At 41.9% G+C, this 24,845-nt stretch overlaps 1 protein-coding gene across 4 annotated transcripts in view; it reads right to left on the minus strand.

Moving 5' to 3' along the window:
- SLC45A4 (solute carrier family 45 member 4) overlaps nucleotides 1–24,845 on the minus strand; it is an 86,444-nt gene that overhangs the window by 6,266 nt on the left and 55,333 nt on the right. For all 4 annotated transcript variants that reach the window (XM_042035795.1, XM_042035796.1, XM_042035798.1 and 1 more), the window contains 5 exons: nucleotides 7,149–7,337; nucleotides 4,627–4,806; nucleotides 3,441–4,516; nucleotides 3,242–3,341; nucleotides 716–927 (listed from right to left, as the gene is read on the minus strand). In XM_042035795.1, coding sequence (XP_041891729.1) covers nucleotides 716–927; nucleotides 3,242–3,341; nucleotides 3,441–4,516; nucleotides 4,627–4,806; nucleotides 7,149–7,337 — 1,757 coding nt within the window. The remainder of the gene's footprint in view (nucleotides 1–715; nucleotides 928–3,241; nucleotides 3,342–3,440; nucleotides 4,517–4,626; nucleotides 4,807–7,148; nucleotides 7,338–24,845) is intronic.

Below are 24,845 nucleotides of genomic sequence, written 5' to 3' on the forward strand. Positions count from 1 at the left end.
TATCTGCTCATCAACAACCTCCTCACCCTGCAGCACGAGGCAGGTATTGACTGGGTCACTTCTAGCCCAGATCAGCTCCAAGAGGAGGTTTTGTAAAAACAATTTTACATCGAACATTTGGTGTTACATGAAACATTATTTTTATGATCATAAAAAGGAATCCCCCTCCCTAGCGCAATGCAGGAACTTGTAACAAATGATCCTACTGTAATTTGCAATCCAAATGGAACAGTGGAATTACACTGTTGGGAATTAATATCGTCCTTGTTTCCAGCAGAACTGGTTTGTCTTATGCATCCCCAAATTACAGCTGCATTTCCAGACTCACTTCAAAATCTAAGACTGTTAAAAATCTGAGTAACACTACCATATCACATCCAAGACAGAAGTAACAAACAGATATGTAGTAAATACTCCAATAATAATTTAATTTCTCTTCATCTGCCATATGCACCCAGATCCTTTTATACCTCAGCATAGGGAGAAGCAGTCATGACCCCCTCTGAAGCAGTCATGACCCCAACTCAATGCCAAGACCGTCAGATTTCAGCATCAGCTCCTGCTATTCACTATCCATTCAAGGTGTGGCACATATCCCAACAAAACAGGTATCTTCAATAATGGGATTTAACAAATCCATTTTGCCACTGTGATCTTCAGAGAAACATGAATGCTCTGCCTTTATTCACATATATACTCCAAATACTCCACGTACCTGTTTAATCTCATGGTATTGTCCCAAAAGCGCATAGGGGCAGTAGGAGATGCTCATGGAGACTATTCCCATCGTGCTGATCATTATCATGGTGACATACACGTTGGGGAACATGGCCATCACTGCAGTGCCAAGGGAAAAACCCAGGGTGCCCAGGATGTAGATCACTTTTATGCTAAGGTCGTAGTTGTTCAAGTATTTCTGCAACAAGGCTGCAGAGATAAAGAATAAAACAGGAATCATAGAATTGTTTGGGTTGGAAGGGACCTAAAAGATCATCCAGTTCCAACCACCTCTGCATGGGCAGGGACACCTTCCACTAGCCCAAGCCCCATCCATCCTGGCCCTGAAAACTTCCAGGGATAGGGCAGCCACAGCTTCTCTGGGCAACCTGTGCCAGTGCCTCACTATCCTCACAGGGAAGAATTTTTTCCTAATATCCAATCTAAACCTACTTTTTTCAGTTTGAAGCCATTTCCTCTTAAATATCAGTTTACTCACTAAAGTTTTAGGGGACTGATGTGGCCGTGGAAGCTCTATCCCTGTTTAGGATGTGGATGTTCAGTGCATATTTGGGCTGTCTGAGCAGCACAGCCCAGACCTCACTAGGAACAAGATACGTTCCTGCTTCAGAAAGAGCCTGTCCCCATGTCAGCTGTGTAGGCATGCCTGCAATGTGCTGCAAAAGGCAGAATTTAAGTTTGGAAATGTCATAGGTTAGCAAGCATAGTCCCGGAAGGGACGTCCTTGCTAAGGGGTGCTTACAGTTTCCTCTGGGAACTGATAGAACCTATCAGCTGGCCAGTTTGAATACGGACAATTCTCTAAGCCACTTAAAGTTGTGATCACCTCTGTGATCCACATTTAAGAATAGGCAAACTCCCCCTCCAAGCTCTCTCTCGTTTCCGGCGCTGGGACCGGTGGCTGCGGGCCCCATGTGGGGGCCAGCGGGCCCGGCCAGGCCCTGCTTGGGCCAGGCCGGGCCGGGCCACGGCCATCCTGGAGCCGATGGACCTGTTCCAGCCATGGAACCCCCCCCACTGCCTTGCTGTGGGCAGCCGGAGCGGCTCGGCTCTCCCCCCTCTCCACTGCGATAAGAAAAATTCAACATTCCAGCTGCAAAGCTGCAAGGCCGAGGTGAGAGTAACCCTTTTATTGCTGTGAAGAGCTGAAAACCTGAAGGAAGAGAGAGAGGAGATTCTTAAAGCTGAAATTCTTTTGTGAAGCTATGATATACCAGAGTATCCTGTTGTAATTTCATGAAGATATGGGGGGTGGAGTGTTCAACTCGTGAGCAGAAGCACCTGCGCTGAGATAGGCAGATGCTGACGCAGCTGTAATTTCATGAGAAGTTTGGACAGGGAGAGATGGACCAGATGAGGACTTTTGCTCCAAACGGGAAAGGAGAAAACCTCAGTCCCTAGAGATGAACCAGATGAGGACTTTTGCTCCAAATGGGAAAGGAGAAAACCTCAGTTCCTAGAGATGCTCCCAGAGATAGTCCTAAAGATGAAGATGATGAAGACCCTTTGCTCCCAGGGAAGGAGAAGGGCCTCTGTTTTTGTTTCTGAACGGCTCAACCTTAAAATTGTACCCCAAAAAACTTCAAGAGTGAACCCTCGAAAGCAGTTGCGGGAAAAGCTGCAAGTCGGGGGAAAGGACTCACACGCAGGCAGAGACTCCTCTTCCTAAATGGACTGAACAATATTTGGAAGTGGGCGGCTGTCTCGTTGTGATAATGTTTTCATAGCATGAGCAAGAAGAGACTTCTCTTTCTAAATGGACTGAACAAGGTTATTGTGGAAGTGGTAAACAGACTGAACATCTTAAGGGTTGTCTTTTTACATTGTCAGTGGGAGAAGGGAGGAAAGTGGGGGGAGGAGGAGAGTTCTGAAGGTGGTATAATTTTTTTTTTCTTCTTTTAAGTCTGTTAATAAACTTCTTTATATTCTTTCAAGTTTAGTGCCTGTTTTGCATTTCTCCTAATTCTTATCTCACAGCAGATAAACAGTAATGAGTATTTTGGACCAAACCACTACACTAAAAAACTCTCAATTTCAGGGTCTATTCCAAGCCCAAATTATCTGCAGAATGACTTTCAGAAATACATATTTATAATTTTGATTTAAAAACAGTCTTTGCAAAAACTCTCTTGCATATGTTTAAATCTTCTACCAAGAATGATTTTAGTTTCCTGAAGGCTTGTTAAATGCCACTCAATATCCATTTTGTGCTTTATGCCACTTAACCATCTGCTCATATTTCCACCTCTACATTTGGAGGAACTTTTTAATATCGATTCTTAAAGAAGCCCTTCCCCTTATGATCACATGAAATGCTTTTCCAAAATATTCTTTACCCCAAACAAGGAGGTGGATGCCAACTGAAGTAACACTATTTCAGGAGGGCCAGGAGTTGGACGATCCTTGTGGGTCACTTCCAACTCAGAATATTCCGTGATTCTACTTTTACCTTAGAAATACATGCATGAGGTGCATTCCACTGTGTGATTGCACAGTCTCTTACCTGAACAAACGGCAGCAGTAGCAGCATAAATCACCAGCCCCCAGCATCCCATCTGAACCCCAGCATTGTAGGCGTGCAGCTCAGTTGAGTTCGAAGGGGCCTGCAACAGACACAAACACCAACACCACTTTGTTGTACTGAGAACATCTCAGAAATGAGGGACTCTGAGCAGGTCTGCCCATGGGAACTGCTCTCCTACCTTTGGATCGCCCTGGAAAATGACCTGTCCCATGAAATCTGTATAGAACACAGCTTCAGCAATGATGGAAAACCAAGTCAGGAGGTGGCAGACGCACAACCTCAGCAGCTCCTTGGGCATCTTTAGCATCGACAACCACAAGAGTCTGACAGTGGTTTCGGTCTCGCCCTCTTCGCTCTCCGTGTCCCCGCTGGAGTTGGTGGTGCCGCTCTGGTTGCGGTGCCGGCAGCGCTGCCGCTGCCGTTTCTGCATATCGTAGATGTCGTTCATGCTGCGCGAGGACTTGATCAGGACGATGGCGTTGGCCCGGCGGAAGCGGTACCGGTGGGAGCCAATCTTGCCGTAGTACGAGAAGGTGTAGGACGGCTGCCGGTAGAACATGTGCCTCCGCCTCCGCATGGAGTTGGAAGTGCTGGACTGCTTCATGCCTATTCTGGCGTGTCCATTGAGGAACTCTTTTGGTAGGGAGCCGTTGATGTTTGGGACTTTATCTTCATTTAAACGATTATCAAGCAACATCTCCTCCTCCTTCTCATTTTCCCTAAGGAAAGCAGACAGGTGGTTGAGTTTGGACTTCATGATCTCCTGGCTCGTGTTGTGGGGAGTGTTTGGATATGAAGCATCCTGAAAAATGGAGGGCTCGATGTCATGCAGGAAAAGCAGCTCTGATTCAATTTCCAACGTGGCATCGGGCATGTGCAGAACTGAGTCACTCTTGCTTCTCACAATGTTCACCTCAAGGAACTCCATATTGAGGTCATGCTCCGACTGAACCTCATCATGGAACATGGAAGCTCCATACGGCTCTTCCTCACTAATTACATTCAGCCGATTCAGAGGGGGGAGACTGCCACTGAATTTGGCACTGGAAAGTGTGTCTCCTTCGTCATTGATCCTGTCCTGCTGAGGGTTATATTGCTCTTCTTCAATGCTAAAAAGGTGGAGAGCGACGGAGACAGAGAAAATAATGGCTGCAAAGAAGAAAAGGACTTGCTCTTGAGATTTAAAAATGCTACCCAAGAAGGTCTGTGTCCAGTCCAGCCCTCCTAACATATAACCAATCGCTCCTCCAAGACCTGCGGAACAGAAAAAAGTGAGAAGTGAGTTCAGGAAAAATCAATTCAGCCACAACCTAGTCTTCAGGAAGACCGAACAGCTGCCGAGAACATCTCAGCTAACTCCATACCAGCTGAAAACGCATGGATGTTCAGGGCCATGTCTTGTTCTTCACTGTCCACCACATCCAACAAGTAGGCCCGAATTGGCCCTTCAGTTGCATCGGCACAGAAGTCCAACACCACAACCCCAAGCACTGTGAGAACTATCCCAATGGGCTGCTTGTCTGGGACATCACCAATAGCCAGACCTGGGAAGAAATGGGAGAGGAATCTGAGCACCTCATTCAAAAAGGGAAAACTCCCAGGAACAAGCTTAACACCTTAGGAGAGAGGCGGCCAACACGCTCACTGAAAACATTCCTTTTGGTGCAAAATGGCAATTTCAGCTCTTTGGCACAGTATCATGGAAGGTCTTGGACAAACATTATGTTTTACGTTTGTCAGACTGACATTTGTCAAAATGTTATTTTATAAAGCATCTCTGAAACCTCTGGGAGCACCGGATATTATTTCGTATTCCTCCCATGTATTCTCCTTCCGATGTGGAAGGCTGTTTTTATAAAAGACAGCCGTGGTGGGAGAGGGGAGAATCCAAAATGACATATTTCATCTGTCGGATACATTCACAGGTAACTGCACTGCTGGCAGCATTCCTGACGTGATACTTAACATGCAGTGGTTGCAGTACACCAGGATAAAGTGAAATTTAACCCTGTCATCTCTGTCTTTGCTTTCTTAAACATTCTTATTTTCTAGATAGCTTTTTATAAGCAAAATTTTTAAGGATGAAGCAACAAGGATGTATTTTGCATTGCAAAAAGCATCAGTCAGCTGCTGTTGACAGCACAGGATGAAACGCTTTTTGTCTACATAGTAGAAAGGCAGCATTAGCACAGAGGTGGATAATTTGTCATGAGATGAACCAGTGACAAAAGAACAAATTACTTGAATCACAGAGATTTAGAAGTTACACATGCGAGGCTGATAAAACCATTAGTGTAACTGATTAAAATGTCTATGGAAGGAGATGAACTGGCTAAGCCACCAAAAATCATCTAAATCTTAAGCGCTGATTCCTGCATATTGAATCCTCATTTATACCAAGCCCTTTGAAGACTAAAGAAGTTTATAAGTGTTCCACACTCAGCTGAACCCTACAGCAGAAAACACCAACAGTGCTTTAGAACTGCTGGAAACCTAAATAGGGCAGGAGAGAACATGAGTTGAGTAAGCTGTTCCCCTGGGACATGGTTGTATCACAATTGGGATTAGCCAACCTCTGTGTTCCTGGTTCCCCTCCCTATGACTCCTACTGCCAGAGGCCACGTTATGAAAGAGGGTCTGATACAGTTTTTGCAGCATCTCCTGTTCTCCCAAATTGCAATTAGGATTGCAAGTAAGTGGAGACTGAGGATAGGAAAGCGAAGAAGAAAAATCAACAATATTTTGTGCTGATTTATTTTAAGGCTTCAAAATAAGCCTATAAACTGAGCATGAGGTTTGCTTGCCAGTATCAATGGCTCCTGACCTAAACTACTGTATGGAACTGAGAGCTTCATATCGCTTAAAATCTTGTAAGAGGGTTGTAGTCTAACATCCTGGAAACAACTGGAGGAAGAGGAATAAGTCTTGGAGACACAACAACTAAATACAATTGATGCCATAGGAAAGCAATTCAAATAAGTAGCGTAAGTTCAAAAAGCATAAGCTAAATGTAATTTTTCTGAATAGTTTGTCCACTACAGTTTGCAGAGAATTGAAACCAATCATAGGGCATTCCAGTCTGGCTTTAACAAGCTGAGCCAAGGTAACATTCCACTCATTTCCCTCAATTAGTAGACCTGTTTCACAATAGAGCTGCATCTAATCCTGAAAAAGAGAGCCAAGAGGATGTTATTAGGTGCTAAGTTCCTTTTGTTTGCATCAGTCCAACCATTTTGTAAACATTTTCCCAAATGTACTTGCAGTCACCTCTCCTACAATAAATTTACAAAGAGATTGTAGATTAAATTCGTAGTAAACTATGTTTGAGGGAAACTATTTTTACCAGCTTTGATGGGGGCTCAGGAAAAATTATTTTCCCACATAGTTTTTGATAAACAAATATTAACTGTGTTCTGGACTTTTTCAATACTGGGTCTAAGAAAAGCACAAGAAAAAGTGAAAAGATAATTTTTGAAATAATGCTGGAAACAGGATGTGTTGCCAGATATGCATTAAAGGGAAAAGGGATCACAACAGGAAACATTTCCCTGTGAACAGGTTGCTACAATTTTCCCATGTCAAGGATCGACCAAATTCGTCTCAGCGTCTGCAAACATGCTGGTAACCATTGTATTAATAACATTGTTATTAATACCAGTTACAGCTACGATTGCACAACGCTCAGCACAGTGCTGTAACTTGTGACTTCAAATAATAACAAGCAAGATGGACAGAGCTCAAGGGCAGGGCTGTGAAGATTTCTAATGATTTTAACATTAAATATAAATTAAACCAACTGCAGAGCATTATCTTTACATCCTACGTTAAAATATCAAAGCAGGTACATTAGCAGGAGGTACATGTAGGGGATTTCCTTGTTATTTACCTATCACAGAGCCATTAAGGAAAAGTGCAACTCCAAAGAGAACACCAATGCAGAGAGCAAGGATGAAAGGCCGCCGGCGGCCCCAGCTCAGCGTGCAGCGGTCACTGGCTGAACCTATGAGTGGAGTGAAGATCAAGCCCAGGATAGGGCTGAGGAACCAAGTGAGGCTGTAGTATTGTTCAGGAAGACCTAAAACAAAGACAAAAATGATGGAAAGGTTATGTGGTACACACTGAACATTTCACTCTATACATTAAGTTTTGTTACAGCGTTGAAAATTGTAAATTCAGGGTAATTTACCTACAGTGAATTCTGTCCCAAATTAAGAACTCATTTAAGAATCTTTAGCAATACTTAAAAATACAGAAGAGATTGTTTATCTTTCAAATACCTGGGCAATAAGAAGGTAACAATTGGAGTATTTCTGCTACTGAATCCTCTATCCATTTGTGGAATATAAACCCAAAGGTTTTAGGATGCTTGAAAGCTGCCTGGCTGTCATATATACAGACCCCCAGCTCAATAAAGTTTTTAAGATTCAAAATTGAACATTACAGTGGTGCTGTTTTCATTTAAGACCACCCCCATAAAAGAATTATTAAAGATTTAATGGACTGAGAGTGAAGGACAGAATTTGAATGTCTTATTAAATATCCCATTTCTAAGCACAAAATGTTTACATACAAAAATGAACAACAGACAATAAAAACAACAATTAGCATTTATTCATCAACTTAGATAAATCTAAGGTTTGCTCATCCCCACTATCTTTGCTTTCTTTAAGAACAGAGGTGACTGTTCATGAGATTAGATGGGAAAATTTAAAATTTACTACATAGCACTTACTAGAAAACAACAACTTACTAGAAATAATAATTTCTGGAGAAGAAAGAGCTCCCAAGCCCTGCTCTCCACATCCCCAGCACGGAGCAGTGGCCTGCAGATGGCAGACTGGCCACAGCAGCAGCCAAGCCGGCTCCTTTGGGACCTGCCTCCTGCTCGTTTATCAGCACAGGGCAGGTAACACTCAGACACGGTTCTTAGAAAACCGTTAAAAACATAACAATCTGTTTCTTGCAGTCCAACTGATGCCAAGACAGAAAAACTCAGTGTCTTTATCCCAGGAAGGAAAACCATTTATTATCCAAACCCATACACGGTGAGTGCGAGCAGCATTTGACCTTTGCTGGTGAGATCAACCTGTACCTTGTGCTCCCTGTTCAGCACACTGAGGCATCCATTACCAAGCAGGATTATACCAATCCCTGCCCAAAATAGCCTCTGATGCAGATTTGGAAGTCTAATCTGCTGCTGTTTAAAGTAGCACCAAATCTTGACTAGCAACACTGACTTCTTCCATGAGACAGATCAGATTTTCCTAAGAGTGTTGCACACTCTGTGGTGATACAGAGATATATTATGGAAAATAAACTATTTTTTGGCATTAAAAACCAATTTCATCATCAGGATTCAAAATCCAGGTCTGAGGCCGAGGTCTGTGTGATTTGACTCAACTTTGGCTAATGAACAAGCTAACAGTGACAGCTGCCTTGATGAGCCTAGAGTTATGGAAAGAGACCTGCCCCTTCTGAAACTTCCCAACCTATGTTTTCAGACCAAATACGCCATGAACCTCCTGCCACAGGGAATGGCACCATGGTTCAGCCACCCTTCCTTGTTACAGGCAGCTAGAGGCCTGTACTGAGGCCAGTACTCCACATCACTACTTACCATGGAACTGTTGACTCCTTCTGCACAGGATTTAGATCTTTAGGAAAGGGCTGTGTTTGTACAGGTGGGACTGTGTTCACATCATGATTCAAATCACTATCTCCTACTTAGCTTTTCCTACTGTTTGGTGATGTCTTGGCTGACATGGAAGTTTTAGCTGAGACGTAACTCTATGTGTTTGCATATCGGACCTAAAGCTCTTGTTCAAAAAGCCACAGGTCCCTCCAGATCCCATCCAGATTTGGACCATCCAGCTTCTCTTCATGAACACTGTCCTCATCAAATATGCAAGTTAGAAAGCCAGCAATTCAAGCAGAAGTGCAAGGAAAACTTCCATCTCCCTGTGGCTTAAACACTCCCTTTAACTTCACCAGGTTCAACAGCTTCCCAAGCACACAAGCAGGTTCAGGCACCTCATATTTAACTGGCACCTCACCTGCTCCAGGATGCTGACACTTACCAGTGCCTGAGCGGGCTTAAAAATTAATCAGTGATGGGGAAGAGGAAGCATTTGGTTCAAGGCAAGCAAAACTAAAGGCTGGGCATGATTCATTTAGGGTGAAAGATTTTTCTGCAGGACATAGAAGACATGGCAATGTGTAAATACTCTTCCCATTTTGCCTGCACAGAGCCATCCTGGGAGCAGTGGTTAAGCACCCAAGGTTGCTACTGTGTGAGGCCAAGTCCCTGCAGAGTGTGTTTCAAACACAGTGAGAAGCTGCAGCTTAACCAAAGTCATGGATCTTTATTGCAGTGATCATCAACATCTGGAATAACTCGATGGCATTTCACTACACAAGGGCTGTGTGTTGAAAGCAGACACTTCTTTTCTGAATTATGTTGTGACTTGTGAATTATGAGCTGGGACATCTCAGTTGAGCTCATCCATCAGTAAACACTTGCGAGACGCTGGGAAGGTTTTGCAGTAAATCATACAGAGGCTTTAAATAAACACAGGGGTGAAGGCTGGCAAGAGCTCTGACATCAGCATAACAAGCCTCATCACATCTTATGTGAATAAACAATCAAATAGGCATATTTAAGTAAAATGGACACAATTAAGAGATTCTCTTTTAATATTCCAACATCCATTGAGACAAACAATTTGTTTTAATGGAGACTGTGAGCAGAAACAACAAGGAAACACTGGTATATCAGGGACAAGAAATAGGAGTGCAAATCAGGGACACCAGGGGTTGGCGCAGCTCACTGTCCCTCTGTCCTTGAGGCCACCACCTTTTCTCCAGTCTGCAATGACACTTCTCTGTGGTGTATACAGATCTTAACCAAAAAAAAAAAGTTCCAAAACCACAGAAACCATTTGAAACGATGATTTGAAATTACTTCTGCAGAGAACTAAAAATTGTTTACAAATATTTCTCCTTCAACTGTGAAACCTGCACTTTTCTAAACTGGACAGATAGGTATTTTTTATGCTTTATAGCCACAGCTAACTGTCATAAAAATGTCCTAAAATTATTTTAAAAATTCAGTACTTGACTTCAAGTACTTTCAAGATCAACTTTGCATGTAATAACTCAAAATCAGATTAAGGTCTGGTTTGATTTTACAGGTCAGTAGAAGAAAGGAAAAAAGGTTTTTTACCCAACCTTAGATACATGACTGAAATGAATGAGTTTTATCTTTCCATGTGTGAGTCAGAGGAGAGAGACTGAAATGCTTTCTTGGGAAGAATTTATTTTTACTTATTGCAAAGGGTGATCTTCCTAACATCTAAGTATTATAAATAAAAGCCTAAATCTAAATATTTACACTGAAAATGGCTTACTTTGCAGAAGACATGAATCTCAATGATTTCAGAACAGAGCCATGGATGTAGCTTTTATGGAAGGGTAAAAAGGACACTTGAAACCCCAAGAACATTATGTTTCAAGATTCTTCTTCAGAAAAACGACTTTGATATTTTTTTATTGAACTACTCATTAGCAGCCAAAATATCTATCTTTAGAAAAAGAGGCCACGATAAAAATCTGTACAAGAATTAATAGCCCCATGCCAAGAAAAATGGAAGAATTTCTAAAAAGCTCTGAGTGCTCCCCCAAGTAAACAGGAAAGGGATAACTTTCAAGTGAAACACGAGCCATTCCCACAGATTGTGTAATGGCAGGAATCACTGACATGAACACAACCTGCTTTCTCTCTTGCTGGAGAAGCCATGCCATGGGACTGCTTCCATAAGCTAAGTGGCAGGGCCCTGATAAATTGCATTCCAAGTGCACGCCAGCAGTTTATAAAATCATCATGTGTGTTTTACATACAGTTATGCAGAATTCCAAACTGTTACCATTTATTAAGTGTCATGTATGGCTTTACTGTAAGCATGTAAACTGTGACATTGTCACATTAGAATTCAGTTGGTTACTCAAGTGGAAAACAACTGAGTGGGGTTAGAGAAGACTCCTGGTGGGAAGTGGGTGCACATGAAAACTAAATTAAAGCAGTACAGGAAAAAAAATTAATCTGCTGTTGGGAGAATTCCCTCCTGACCCTGACAAACTCCTCACCTGAGCAATGCACAGGCAGACATAGCAATCATTGTAGCAATAGGCAGGAAAGTGAGTTATCCTTTTGTGTTTGCTTTCTAGATCTAAAAGTTGAGATGTGTAATTGATAAGCTCAGTCTGCCCAGTGAACCAAAACTCTGAAGAGCTCTAGTGCCCAGAACAGTCTTCTCTTTCTGCACAGATTTAGGTGTCACCTCTGATGTCTGTGCTCAGCACTGTTGCTGAGAAATCAGACTTCTGTAAAGCTCACAGCCATGTTCTACCAGGAGTTTTCCAGGAAAGAGTTTTCTGAGGCACTGAGCACGACCTCCACTGTCCCATGAAGTGAAACTTCAAAAAGTACCTCACAGATGCTCCTCCTAAAAATTCACCCTTCATGCTGGCAGAGTCTGCAGGACCTTCCTCATTCCAACAGTAGCTTTAGTGCTAGACATTTTCATATAAATGAGAATGTTCCAGACAGACAAGGAGAACTCCAACCCCAAAATACTTTTCTTCCCTTAAGAGAGGCTGTTCTGGTTTTAGTATCTTGAATGTCTGCATACGTGATATGCATATTTAGGTTGGCGTGTGTGATTTGGCAGGAGACGCAAAAAAAATAAGACTGGAAATTGAAATACTTAAAGAAATTGTGTGTATAAGTGTGTGTGTATCAACAACAGAAACCCCCCTAAGTCTTCCAGGGTTTTTTGCCTCATAAGAATGAGCTCCAATAATGAAACTTTATAAAAATTCTGTCTGCAAGGGCTTTAGAAAGTTGAAGAAGGTATGTATCCTAATGATTCCTTTCTCTGTATATGTATGCTGCTAAACCTACAGAATGTCACCATTTTATGCAGTATTTTAAAATGGGAAGACAGTTCAGAAGGCAGCTGAGACAGAAAAGACAACAATAAGCAGAAATGTAGAGACAGAGGGATTGTTTTGACACCAAGAAGTTCCTTCTGACGCCCCCATTCAGTGGCAAGGACTCAGTTGGGGGGTGTATTTTAAATAAACTTGGCTATGGTTACATGCTGGGCCAGCAGCCCTACAGCATCCAGTCTCTGACGTGCGTACAGATGCATGGATGCTGGCTTGGACTGGATTTCAAGGCAGCACAGCCATAAGATTGTCATCCATGTGACAGCCATTCCACAACCTCTTACAGCCAAAAGTGAAATGTCCCAACTGCTGAGAGCTGCTGCACCTCCCTAGAACAGGCTACAGCTCGGCTGAGGCTGATTTTGTATGGCCAAGAGTGGTTCCACGCAGCATATGCCTTTACCAAAGGCTGCTGAGACTCACATGCAGACTCAAAGGCCAAAGCAGCTGCATCCCATTACCAATTTAATGCCGTTCCTTTATTTTGTCTGTAATTTTCCACCTCCACACTTGCCTTGCCAGGTAGCAGCTCTTACAGCAAACCACCATCCTCCAACTTGGAAAAGCAGCCTGGTGACCTCACGGGGGAGGAATAATAACTGGAGGATTATTATTTAGCCTTTTACTGACAGCTAATCTGAGGAAACACAGAGGAGGGAAAAAACATATTGGATAAACAAGGTTAGTATTTGTGGCGTGAACTGAATGTGGAGCAGGTCACAAGGCAGACTCAGAAGTCTCATACAAATCAGTGAGAAAAAGAGCAAAACACAACAACAGCTTCTGTTAGGAGTGACGACTGCCACTGAGACCCTTGTAATATGGCATTTCCCAGCCAGCTACAAACAAACAGGACACTGGCTTCTAGTAAATAAGGGTTTGTTTTTTCCCAGACAAAAAAAGTGCCCAACAATAGTGGGACCAGGACTGCTCACGGTTCACAGGAAATGCTCACTGTGTCACCATCAGTCTAAGGGCTGCGTGAGGTCACGAGTTACACGGAAGAAAGATTAAGTCACATGCAGTAGTTTCTATTCAAAACCTCTTTTTGATAAGTTCTATTGGGGGAAAAATAGTTCTTTATAAGCTTAACAATAAGATCTGATATGGGAATAGGATGCTAAGGTCCTATTTTCATTTGTTAGAAATCATCACCTAGAGACTTGTTTATACACTTTAAATAAACACCATACAAATTTCTGAACGAACACAAGAAGCTGTCATGCCCTGCAAATGCTTTCTATTCCACAATTTCATCCTTGTATAAAATACTGCGTGCTGCTAAAAATATTTCACATTGATCTGTTTAAAAGTGCACTGCTTATACAAGCTGCTTTGTTTAGACTGCATTTTAAAGGAGTGTAGCAAGCAGAACCAATGCTTGTCAAAAAGCTGTGAAAAAGTTCAAACTCTGGTATCTGTTTTTCATCTTATACATCAAAATTGTAGGAACCACTGCAAACTCAAACAGTTTAGCTTTGGAGGGCCTATATGAGGAGTAGGGGTTCAGAATAATTTCATAAATTCAGCCAAATATCCATTCCCTTACATTTAAAATAAAAATACAGACTTGCCACACATTTGCGTCTCCCAGAGAAACTGCAAACAAGCTGCAGTGCCTGTTTTGACAACCACATCACCACGAAACTTTGACCATATATTCTTTGCTTCTTGCTATCTCCCCTCAGATTCTAGGACTTTTAATGGCTTAGAGTGGGACCCTGAGCTGCCAAAGAAACTACATCAGAGCCAATATATGTTGAACCAATGCACTGGATTAGGCCTGACTGGTGGTCTGAGCACTACTGAGGTACAGTCAGCACTTGTACATAGAATTTGTTGCATCCATGAGAAACCACCTTCTAAATTCTGAATTGAAATAGGAACTCTGACCAACAGGGAAGGGATAAGAAAAAGCACAGTAATTTCTCCTGGAGCCTATTACTACGATTTGAGCAGTGAGAGTACAAGTTTTTAAGAAGGAAATAATTTTAAGTACTGCTTGAAATCAGAGCCTGGTAGCACATGAGAGGGGACAGCCTCTAATTTGCATCCCTAATGCTACAGTATCTTACAGCTGCTGGGGTGACAAGAAATGAAGCCCTATACTGAACTTGGGTTTTATGTGAAAATTTTGCTTTTCATTCAATGAGTCCTGCCCATCCTGTATAAGGCACTTGCTCAAGCCAAGTGCTTGTTCAGAAGCCACTTCAAAGAAGCAGCAAACAGCACAACAGCACTGGAGAAAAACTGACCAACAGTTGTGGTCACAGGATTCAGTTTAATTGCAAGAATGCAGGTGGAAGAGCTCAGAACAAAACTGTGAGATTTTTCATTGCTGCTTAGCTTCCTACATTAAAATGATTGCCCGGCAAGCTGTCAGGCATCTCGATTCGCTCAGTGTCTCAGGAACAACCTACTGCATAAACATCATCTCAAAACTGTGGCTTCAATCTTCCCACTGGTAAAATTCACATCCTGAAATTCCTCTTGTGCCTGTCGAATCAGAGCTCTTGTGCTGAGCCTGCAACATTCATGAGCTGTCAGCACATTATCCACATCTTACAGGCAGGAGTACGTGCGTTCTGCAAGACGAACACTGCTGTAACACAAACATCACCCACTTGCAAGAAGTCTCTCCTCTCCCTCGTCCTCCTCCTGGTTAGCTCTTGTCAGGAGGTATGGCTGCACAAGGGCTGGGATGCCAGGCTCTAAGCTCACTCAGCTGCTCTGTTATTGCTCTGGATGACATACAGGGCTGCCTCCTCTGTGCAAACAAGGAATTTTTTGTGGGACACAAGACTGGAGGGATAAAGCACAATTTCTCCATTGGATGGGGTTATGGGCACTGAGGGGAGTGATAATCAAGAGAACAAATAATTAATAGGAATACTGCAAAGACATAAAAAACATGGTACTGCAGAAACCTGACATCCAAGGGCAAAAAGCAGAAAACTCCTTCCAACACTACCAGCAGAAGCCAGCTGCAGCCACCCTGGAATGGTCAGGAAAAATCCACAGGACCAAAGAGACACTTTGCAAAGGAGACCGCTGGGGCACTGTCTGTCTTCCAGGACAGGGACCTGCTTCCTGCATTGCTGTGACATTCAAACCTTCTACAGCACATTTAGGCCTTTAAAATGCACCTACATTTCTGCTTTAGTCACTCCCTATCATAAGAACAGGATTCTAGACAAAATCTGCATCTACGTTAGAGATACAGGAACAAATAATTAATAGGAAAACTAAAATGATGACATAAGGTTAGAGATGTAGGGAAACTGTCTGACATTCCCTTAAAACTTATATTTAAAATTTGAGATTTCCTTAGGAGTTGGATGCAAACAAGTCAACACTGTTAGAGCAGAAACAACTTCCAAAAATTTGGCAACTATTTCATGCCACGTCTGCACCTAGATTAGAGCCACCCATTTTGAAAGACCAGCTAAACTGGTAATAAAACAAAGCTGTTGCTCTTCAACAGCTTCAGTATAGAAATATTAGTGTGGTGTTTGACATACAGAGTTCTGGAGGTGTTTTTAAGCTGCAGAGTATTTCCTTCTGGCAAAGCTATTGTGCCTTTTGAAATTCCCCATGCAATAGCATGCCAGCAGCAACCATGGTGGGTTAAATAAGACTTCTGGAAAATGGAATTAAGGAAATAAGTGACAGGCCTCTTAAAGGATTTCATCATCCAGCTCTCCCATTTTCTGTCTCTGCTCAATTATTGCTTCTCAACCTCCTACAACTGTCCTCCCCTTCTCACATTTGGCAACTGTGGGAGTTGTCAGTGTTTCACTAAGCTCTGCTGCTGCACGGCTGTTCTGCCAAAGTTGTAGAAAGGTTTATGTGGCTTTCCTGACAATTTCTGGTTTATAACCCAGCTTTATGGTGCTGTGTCAGGAAAGAGAAGCGTATGGTAAGAGAAGTGAGCCAAAGGTATGTGTGGAAGGGGGAGAGGGAAAGCAAAAGCCTGGGAACAGCTGAGGTTTGAGGCATCCGAGAGAGAACACATGCGCTGATCTGCAGGCAGGCAAATGAGATTTTCCTTTTAGCATGATCACAGATGCTGTCAAGCAAAGCTTTTAAAGCTTTCATTATTTATTTTAAAGTTTCTAACCCTCCCACTTCCACAGGGGTAGCCTATGGTAATTCAGGTAGAAGACTATTTCTAGCTTACTGCCTTTTTAACAATCCAGTTTTCTACTTCCTTATCCAATATTGACATACATGTCTATTACTTGACTTATTTGCTACTCCTGCTGCTGCTGAGGAGGAGGAATCAAAAGCAATGCATATGACATGCCCTGCTCAAGGAAAGGCCAAAGAATCAACTACTGTTGTAGATTTTTTTTTTTTCTAACTATAGCTAGTTAGCAATTCCTATAGGTTCCACTGAATTATATACTTATCAAACCCACGGTATTTATTTTTGCCAGGGTACAGTGTAAAGTGCCAGCTATACTTAAGACAGAAGCTGAACCTTTTATGCTCAAACACTGAGATGGCCAAACAAGCTTTCCCCATGCTGCAGCAGGTAAATAAGCTGCAGAGAGAGCAAGGAAACACAGTATTGCCAAGGGCTCTGATCTACTGCTGAAGCTGATTCACGCAAGTTTTCTAGATTATCTGTGCCATCCTTTTTGGCTCTTGTGAAACTTGGTTTTAACTTTTCCTGCTCTCTCACTTATTAACCAATATTTAGAAATATATCACTTTGACACTAATAAGAAATTTGCATCACAGCATTTAACGAGCTGAAATGGAATATAGATTAAATCTGATGCAACTTCCAGTGTGCTGAACCAGCACTAATAAAAAAATTTCTTTTTAACCATCACTGTAGAGAAGTTTTAAGGGTATAACACAGGTGTTTACATCAACTAAAAAACTGAAAAATTTCTTCACTGTTCCAGAAAAACAGAGGTTATGCTCTGTATCATAGAACCACTCAAGGCTGACTTCACAATGTAAGGGTATTTATTCCCAGCCTATCTCCTGTTGCTGGCCAGTTAAGCAAGCTGCAGATGCAGAAGGACTCGAAGGTCACACACACAACATCCATTTCCCATCGCTCCTAAGTGTCTAAATGTATGCAGGCCCGTGTATGAATGCAGCAATCAATAAGCTGTTTCACCACACTGATCCTTCCCTCACCCCTATGGGATGTAATTAAAAGGCATCAGCCGTACGTGATGCCCCACTTGGGCTCGGCGCATTACGTAACGCTGCGGCACTTCCCGCTCCTCTGGCTGCAAGATTACACATCAATTACTGTGACATGTGTTGCCTGAAGAGATGCAGCATCCCAGTTTATCCAAAGCTCAATAGGGTTTTTCGTCACTGCTTCTAGAATATCGACAAATTTATAAACAAAGGACTTTGGCTTGAATTCCTTGAAAATTCCCAAACTCAAGAGGTTCTTGTACATACAACAGAAAATCTTTCAGCAACCTGTTCTGTTAATCAACAGTGGAGCTTTTGTTGCAGTGATTAACACATTAAAACCCATGACCATCTACTTACGTGGCTGAGTCAAATCCTAACCAAAAACTTGTCTTAACCCCTAGTTTTAATTCCAAGTAGAGTAAACCCTGAACTGTTAACTCTGGGTATTCAAACCAGACTGGAGCAACCCTCCCACCTCCTAAAAAAATCTGGTCAAGAACAACACTTCACCTTAAGAACAAGTTTTTAATTAAAATCATACTGGCTTAAGGGGGACCTATTCAATATGGGGCTGTCCAGCAGCACCATGAGGCAGCAGTAAGTGCAGCCTTAGCCCTCTGTGCTCTGGTCCTGTTCTGCTCTGCAGGGCAAGGAGTTTGTGCCCAAAGAAAGCTTTGAGTACCCTTCCACACTGCTCTACCCAGACCCCAAGGGGAGGTGAAAACCTGACTGACATAACTAAGCAAGGACAAGATGAACAGCGGGGCTAGGACATCACAAATGTTCTGGGACTTGCTCATGGTCAAGATTTTTAAACCACCATTGTAGCAAACACTGGGCTAGAGGGCATCACCAAGATATTAATTCCCACTCACTGCAGCAGAAGTTTCCCCCTGATGTGTCCATCCACCCCACAAACTCCCAAGCCCTAGGGAATCATAAAGGTTCTGGTTTGCCCTGCCAAACAAATGACTGGCATATACATAGTCCAGCATGGCATCTGCTCAGTGTATCCAGGAACAGAATTTGAAAAAGGAAGGCAAGCAGACTTGAGGGTAGCCAAAAAAGTATATTTTTGTTGAGCAGGCAGCCAGACAAACTCTGGCCAGCACAATATTTGTGCCCTTGAATTTCAAGGAGCAAAGAAAACAGTTCATTTCCAGGCTTATGAGTGAAATGCAAGGAGCTTGTCTCTGCACATTGATAAAAATTCTTCTCTCCTTTCCCAGTTTTTAGACTTGACTACATGCCTGGAAGTCACATGAAAAGAGTGACTTGAGGTGGCTTTTGGCCTGTGTACCCTTGCAGACACCATCTGAGAACCTTCCTCTTCTTGGGGATTAGTGACCAGACAGTTGATCTTTACACTTCAGCTGGGATCACATTTTCATAGTCCTTTTAAGGGTCAGAAAGTGGTGCAGACAGCTCCTGCTATAATTACCCTAGTTGATCCAACAGAAAAAATGTAATACCTAATAAACATTATAACTACCCAATATACACTTCATATTCCAAAAGCCATTTTTCCCTGAACTGCCAGAAGGGAAAAAAGCTGAATTGATCCTACCTACACTCCTTAGGCCATTGACATTGTGCAGTCTCAAAGTGCTTTACTTCCCTTTGCAATACTCAAAGCCTCTCAAAAAGGCACCATTCCCATGACAGACTTACAAAAAGTGTATTGTTAATTGTTACCATGCTGAAAAATCAACCTTCTGGCCTTTCTAAAAGCTTTTGGACCACAGGTTTGTTTATGACAGGAATAAACACTCTGCCTGGGATCATTTGGGTCACAACTGTGCTACTGGGAAGCTCTACCAGAAAGTCAGCAGAGAGTGGTAATACAGCATTGGATTTTAAATTATTTGCTGTTTTAGAAGTGTTGCAGAATTATATGTATGAACATATAAAGAAACATGCTGATTCTTCTAACTTTATTCATTGTTTTCTTTAAAAAAAAATCCCAAACAGGCAAATTTTGCAAATAACCCATCCTAAGCTCCTAAAGAAAAACCACATTCCTCTATGCAGTTGTCTTTATTGAGGTTAATTCCTCATGTGGCTATATCAAGCGGAACAGATATCCTATTAGTGCTTTCCCCATTTGCTGCAACAAATGAACAACATGTTGGAGTTTGCAGGCACAGTTTTCCATGTACATTGCTCCAGGAAAAACACTGCAGTTCACCAGTGGTTGTAACAATCTCTAGATGTAAGAATGAGGACTATGAGACAAGAAGTTTTAATCAACTGAGGATTTTCCCTGCCAAAAAATGTGGGTTTTTTCTGTAGCTATGCATGCCACCTGCCTTGTGGTAAAGCATTATGGAAAACCATCCTCTCAGATGAAATTCTGGGCTGATTAAAGACAGTGTTGGTGTTTATGGAGCCTGCCTAAAACTTCCCTGCACTTGCATGTTTTGGCTTGAACATTAACTTACATGAAACACGTTCTATACATGTACAGGGGAGATTTAAAAGCAGAGCTGCTTTCCCATTGAAGCCTTCTAAATTCTAGTTAATAAACCCCTTGATCTTAGTATTTTGAGCTTGCAGGGTCATACTACAGCGTTGCTCTCATAGGAAATTTTGGTAACTAGAGCAGAGTCTCAGGCATCACTCCAAATAACTCACTCACTGTGTCCCAAAAGTGGCTTCCCCACCCTCACTCAGCTGTTTAAAAATTATATGACTGTATTTGTACGTGAAGGATAATGAGATCCATGGAGTCCTTTTGCACCAAATAACTGGAATTGACAGTCAGGAATAAAATGTAATAATACAAGATGAATAAGACTTCTTACTGCAAACCATTAAATGTGATCTTTACTCACATGTATTATGTTGCACAATCAGTGAAGCTACATGTGGAAGGATAAATTTACCAGTAAAACCTGAAGTTAAACATGCAGAGCACACCAGCACATAAGACAGCAAGTATTTCCTTTCCAAATGTGCAAATTATGAGAGTTAGGCCCTACTGGGGAGAAAGCAGAACAGAACTCTCTTCCAACAGCCAGACAAGTGCTTTTATTATATCATGAAAAGCAGTTTTCCTTTATAGCACTCTGCATGTAATTTTTTCTTTCCATTTGAACTTATAAAAGAATGGAACAAGTTATATATTATATACATGTATATATTATTATATGTTATATACTATTTATACATATATGCAAGTTATATATGCTACAGGTGTAGCAACACAGCATTATTCAGTCATCCAACAAAGAACCCAAATAATTTTTAAGATTGAAACCTAAATAGTTTGCAAAATTTGGCATCCTTTCATATCTGACGAAGTTGTACCAAACTCCTCTCCTGAAGGTTACAGCTTAAAAACATTTGAAAACTTATTTTAAATACATTTGCCACATCAACAGGGTAGGAATACACACTGCAGAAAAATAACCCTCCTCTCCATTTATCTCCATAACCTCTGGCACACACTGACTGCTCTCCAGACTGATGGAGTCCCTGGCACAAAATTTACGACACATGACTTTGACTACCTCAGAGAAAGGGGAACACTAGTTAGACTATTACTTAGTTAAATTACAGAGAAAGAACCACCCTCAGCCTTTTAACTGATTACACAATCTTATTTTCTCATGCCAACCCCAAATATCCTGAAAGCTCCCTCATTCTCTTGAACTTCTCCACTGTTACACAGCATGTCTGTCTTGGGGGGACCCAGTGAGCCACTGGGGAAGGGGTGCCAACACTGCTGCTTCACCACTGGCTTAGCCATGACCTCTGAGATGTCAGCCAGTTGGGGCTTGAAAACTGCGTTTCTGGAATACTTCTGTTGGTTGTAATGGAAAGGAAAGGAAAAAAATTAAGTTCTGTTTTAATTTCATACAGATGACAAAGGTTCCTTCTGCTCTTATTTAAGGTCAATATGAAGTAAGCATCATTTGCTTTGTGTTAGAGGGTAGGTTTAGATTAGGTATTAGGAAGAAATTCTGCCCTGTGAGGCACTGGCACAGGTTGCCCAGAGAAGCTGTGGATGCTCCATCCCTGGAAATGTCCAAGGCCAGCTTGGATGGGGCTTGGAGCAACCTGGGGTAGTGGAAGGTGTCCCTGCCCATGGCAGGGGGGTGGAACTGGATGGTCTTGAAGGCTCCTTGCAGCCCAAGCCATTCTATGATTCTATGCTACAAAGGCATTAACATCAGGAATACCAATCCCTTTTGCTGAAAAACAGGAGATATAGTGCAGAACCACTACAGAGATGATAAACCGGCACGAAAGTCTAGCAACCAGAAATTTATTTTTTTAAAGTTTTACATAATAATCACTTAGGGGGAATAAAAAGGAGCAGAGCACAGTGCATCTGCTCTTCTTTTCTACTGCAGCTTGGAAGAAAACAGCAGATCAGATATTTCAGTGACATCCAATCGCTGCATAAATTGTTTAAACTGCAGCTAAGTATGATAAACAATCATTTTGAAGTCACCTGATGCAGTCCATGTAAGACAGCAGGTATGCCTGTAATGACTCTTCCTTGCCAGAAAATGTCTGGCTTGGTAGGACACTGACTTTCCAAATCAGGCAAAGAAAACAGAGTGAATACCACAATTGTCTCCACTGCAACTAATTAACCCCAGTAAACAATCATTTATCTGAATACCCAAGACACTTTGGTTTAAATTCATGAAGATTCTTCCCAGAGTGCCCAAGTTTAATACTAATTTTAGAATATGTAATTTAATATTTATTTTCCTGCCACCTACATGAACTCTGAAGGGCATGATGATCTCCATTCTCCAAAGAAATACTTTACTTTCCAGAAGTGTCCAGATATAACATTTGTAAGAGGTATTAGAACACTTCAGATGAAGAGCTAATTTAAAGCCAGCAGGATATTTTTGGAATTTGCAGATTATCCTGGTGGGGGGGAAGCTCAGTTCTGATAGACTGAATTATTGAAAGACCATTGTTTACAGAGCAGCACAACTGATAAAACCAGGAAATTAATATTTTTATCCAGCCAATACAGAGAACACATAGAAAATGATCCAGCTCACTTTATCACTTGAGATAGAAAGAACAGACACTGGGATTCAGGGGAGGATAGAAATTCAATGTGAAGATGACCTGAGCAAAAGTTATACAAAATTTACTGGCATAATAAAAGCCATCACGCTGCCCCATAGTGGGCCACTTGCCAAAGACAAAGCTGATACCAAGGACAGAACTAGGCCATTGTAGGGACTGAGCCTTTCTGTTGATCCTTCCCCGTATCAGCACCTCCATGGCAAAATGTATTCTTGCTCTGAAAGTGTGTTAAGACATTTTTGAGCTGAGTGTGGAAGCTCTGTCCTCACACGGAACACTCCCCAAAACCTGGAGAGAAGGCACCTAACTTTGCTGTAAAAAACTGTAATCCAGCAGTCACCATTCCCTAAAAATAATAGAAACTCAGATTCGAATTCTTTTGTTTACATGCTCTGCATCTACTACACCACAAAAAATTCACCATGAGGCTTCAACTGAACATCATCAAATGTTAACAGAGTTGAGCTCATCTATTTATGGAAAAATCTGCATCTGTGCTGCTCTGTAACCAGTTACTCAAGACTTTAGGGAGAGGAAGATGTTTATGGAGTAACATGAGCTATAGGGGATTTATCCAAACCTATGTAGACATAATCCATAACATGGATTTGCCCTATTTAGTTAAATGGGCTTGTATTAAATATTATCAAACTGAATCAGTAGCAGAAAACATTTCCAGTAACTTCTTGCAAAATAGCCTGCGGGAAGTATATCTGAAACCTCTTCAACTGTTGGTTGGTGAAAAGAGGATGATTAAATGGGGTCCCCCAAAGGGGCATCACAACAGAAAGGCTCTTGCAACAAGTACACAGGAGACTGAGGGTAACAGAGCTCAAGGGGCTGCAGCTCTGACAATCCTTTATTAAAGCACTACATGAGTTGGCAAAAGCCTGCTGACGCTCTTTTCATTTCCAAAGTAGCTTTAATTCTACTTCCTTGAAAAGTAAGACTCCTGTTTACTAAGGAGTTCTCAGCTATTCTTTTCTCATAACCTGTCTCACAGTCCACATTCAACAGAAACCCACTCGTGAGCTGTGGGGTCGCCAGTTCCAAGGTTGGGCATCCAAATATCAGTTCTGCATCTGCAAGTCTCTGCCACCAGAACCCCATCCAAGAGCTGAAAGGTTTCTTTTTACAGTACAGAACAGGCAATGGCCTGCTGGAAAATTGCCCTGGTGGCAATTACTTTGTAATAAAGAGCATGGAAGCACTATCGTGTTTCACCTGTTATCACTATGGCAAAGTTACCTCTCGGTCAGAGCTGAGGGTCAAACTCAAATTCTGAGCAGAAAAACTCATGCATGTACATTCAAGGGTTCTCCTGACATCTTGCTCCAGATGAGGGTGTTCAGACAGAAGTATAAAGAGATGTTGGGCATGTGGGTGGAAAGCAGATTAAGAGGAAGGGTTTAGGCTAAGAGAGAGATTGAGTAAATGTGTGTTTAAATCCACTCAATTTTAGTGCATTTCCAGGAGGCCAAAGTCTGTCCCTACTTCTCTCATCTTTTCCCCACTACTCACAGGAAATCTTAGTAAAAATCCTGCAGTTCCTTTATTCCCATCTGTGCCCATTTCTATGCTCTAGAACTGCCCTTGAAAGCAGCAGAAAGGCTTGCCTTGAGTATCTCACAACAAGGTGGGTCTGCTATGTGTGAGAGGAAAGAATTTCAAGTCAATTCAGTGACCCAGTGATAAGAGAGATGTAAAAACTCTGTTTACAGTAGAATTTAATGCTACTGGCTGATATGAAAATTAAAATTTTAAAAATATGCTTTAATTTAATACAGTCCCATACCCAGTTCACCACCATTAGCTTATAACAGTGTTATTAATTAGCCCTTATTTCTGCTGCTTTACTAGCTCTTTGGGTAGGAGAAAAGGCATTTGGGAAAGAAGGGGAACACAGATCTCAAAGTACCCCTAAGTCATGCCAAACAGTTTAGCCTCTCCTAACCCTTGGCTACTACAGATAAAAGGGAGACAGCATGCTAGACTGAAAATATTTACAGGTAGAAAGAAGCAGCTACATAAGGATAGAGATGTGCATTTCCTTCTTAGAGAGTGATTATTTTTGGAGGCTTCAAGCTCTTCTGACAAATCACAGACTAAAATGTCTATTGCTGCAGGAAAAAAAAAGGATTTTAAGAACAGAGGTGACAAACCTCCATTCTTCGCTGACAGCCTGCATTTTTACACTGTTTGCTTTGCTCTGCACTGTGCTGCTTCTATCAGCCCACAGTTTTTAGACCTGTTCATATTTTTTGTGTCATATACCGGTCACTTGCTCTAAACTCAGACCAAACTCTTAAAATGAAAACTTCCAAGGATTCAAAGAAGTGTTCACTCA

Source organism: Corvus kubaryi, unplaced genomic scaffold (genome assembly GCF_017639235.1).
Source record: "Corvus kubaryi isolate FWS band 111438036 unplaced genomic scaffold, C.kubaryi_AGA036_p1.0 37385, whole genome shotgun sequence".
Taxonomy (NCBI): domain Eukaryota; kingdom Metazoa; phylum Chordata; class Aves; order Passeriformes; family Corvidae; genus Corvus; species Corvus kubaryi.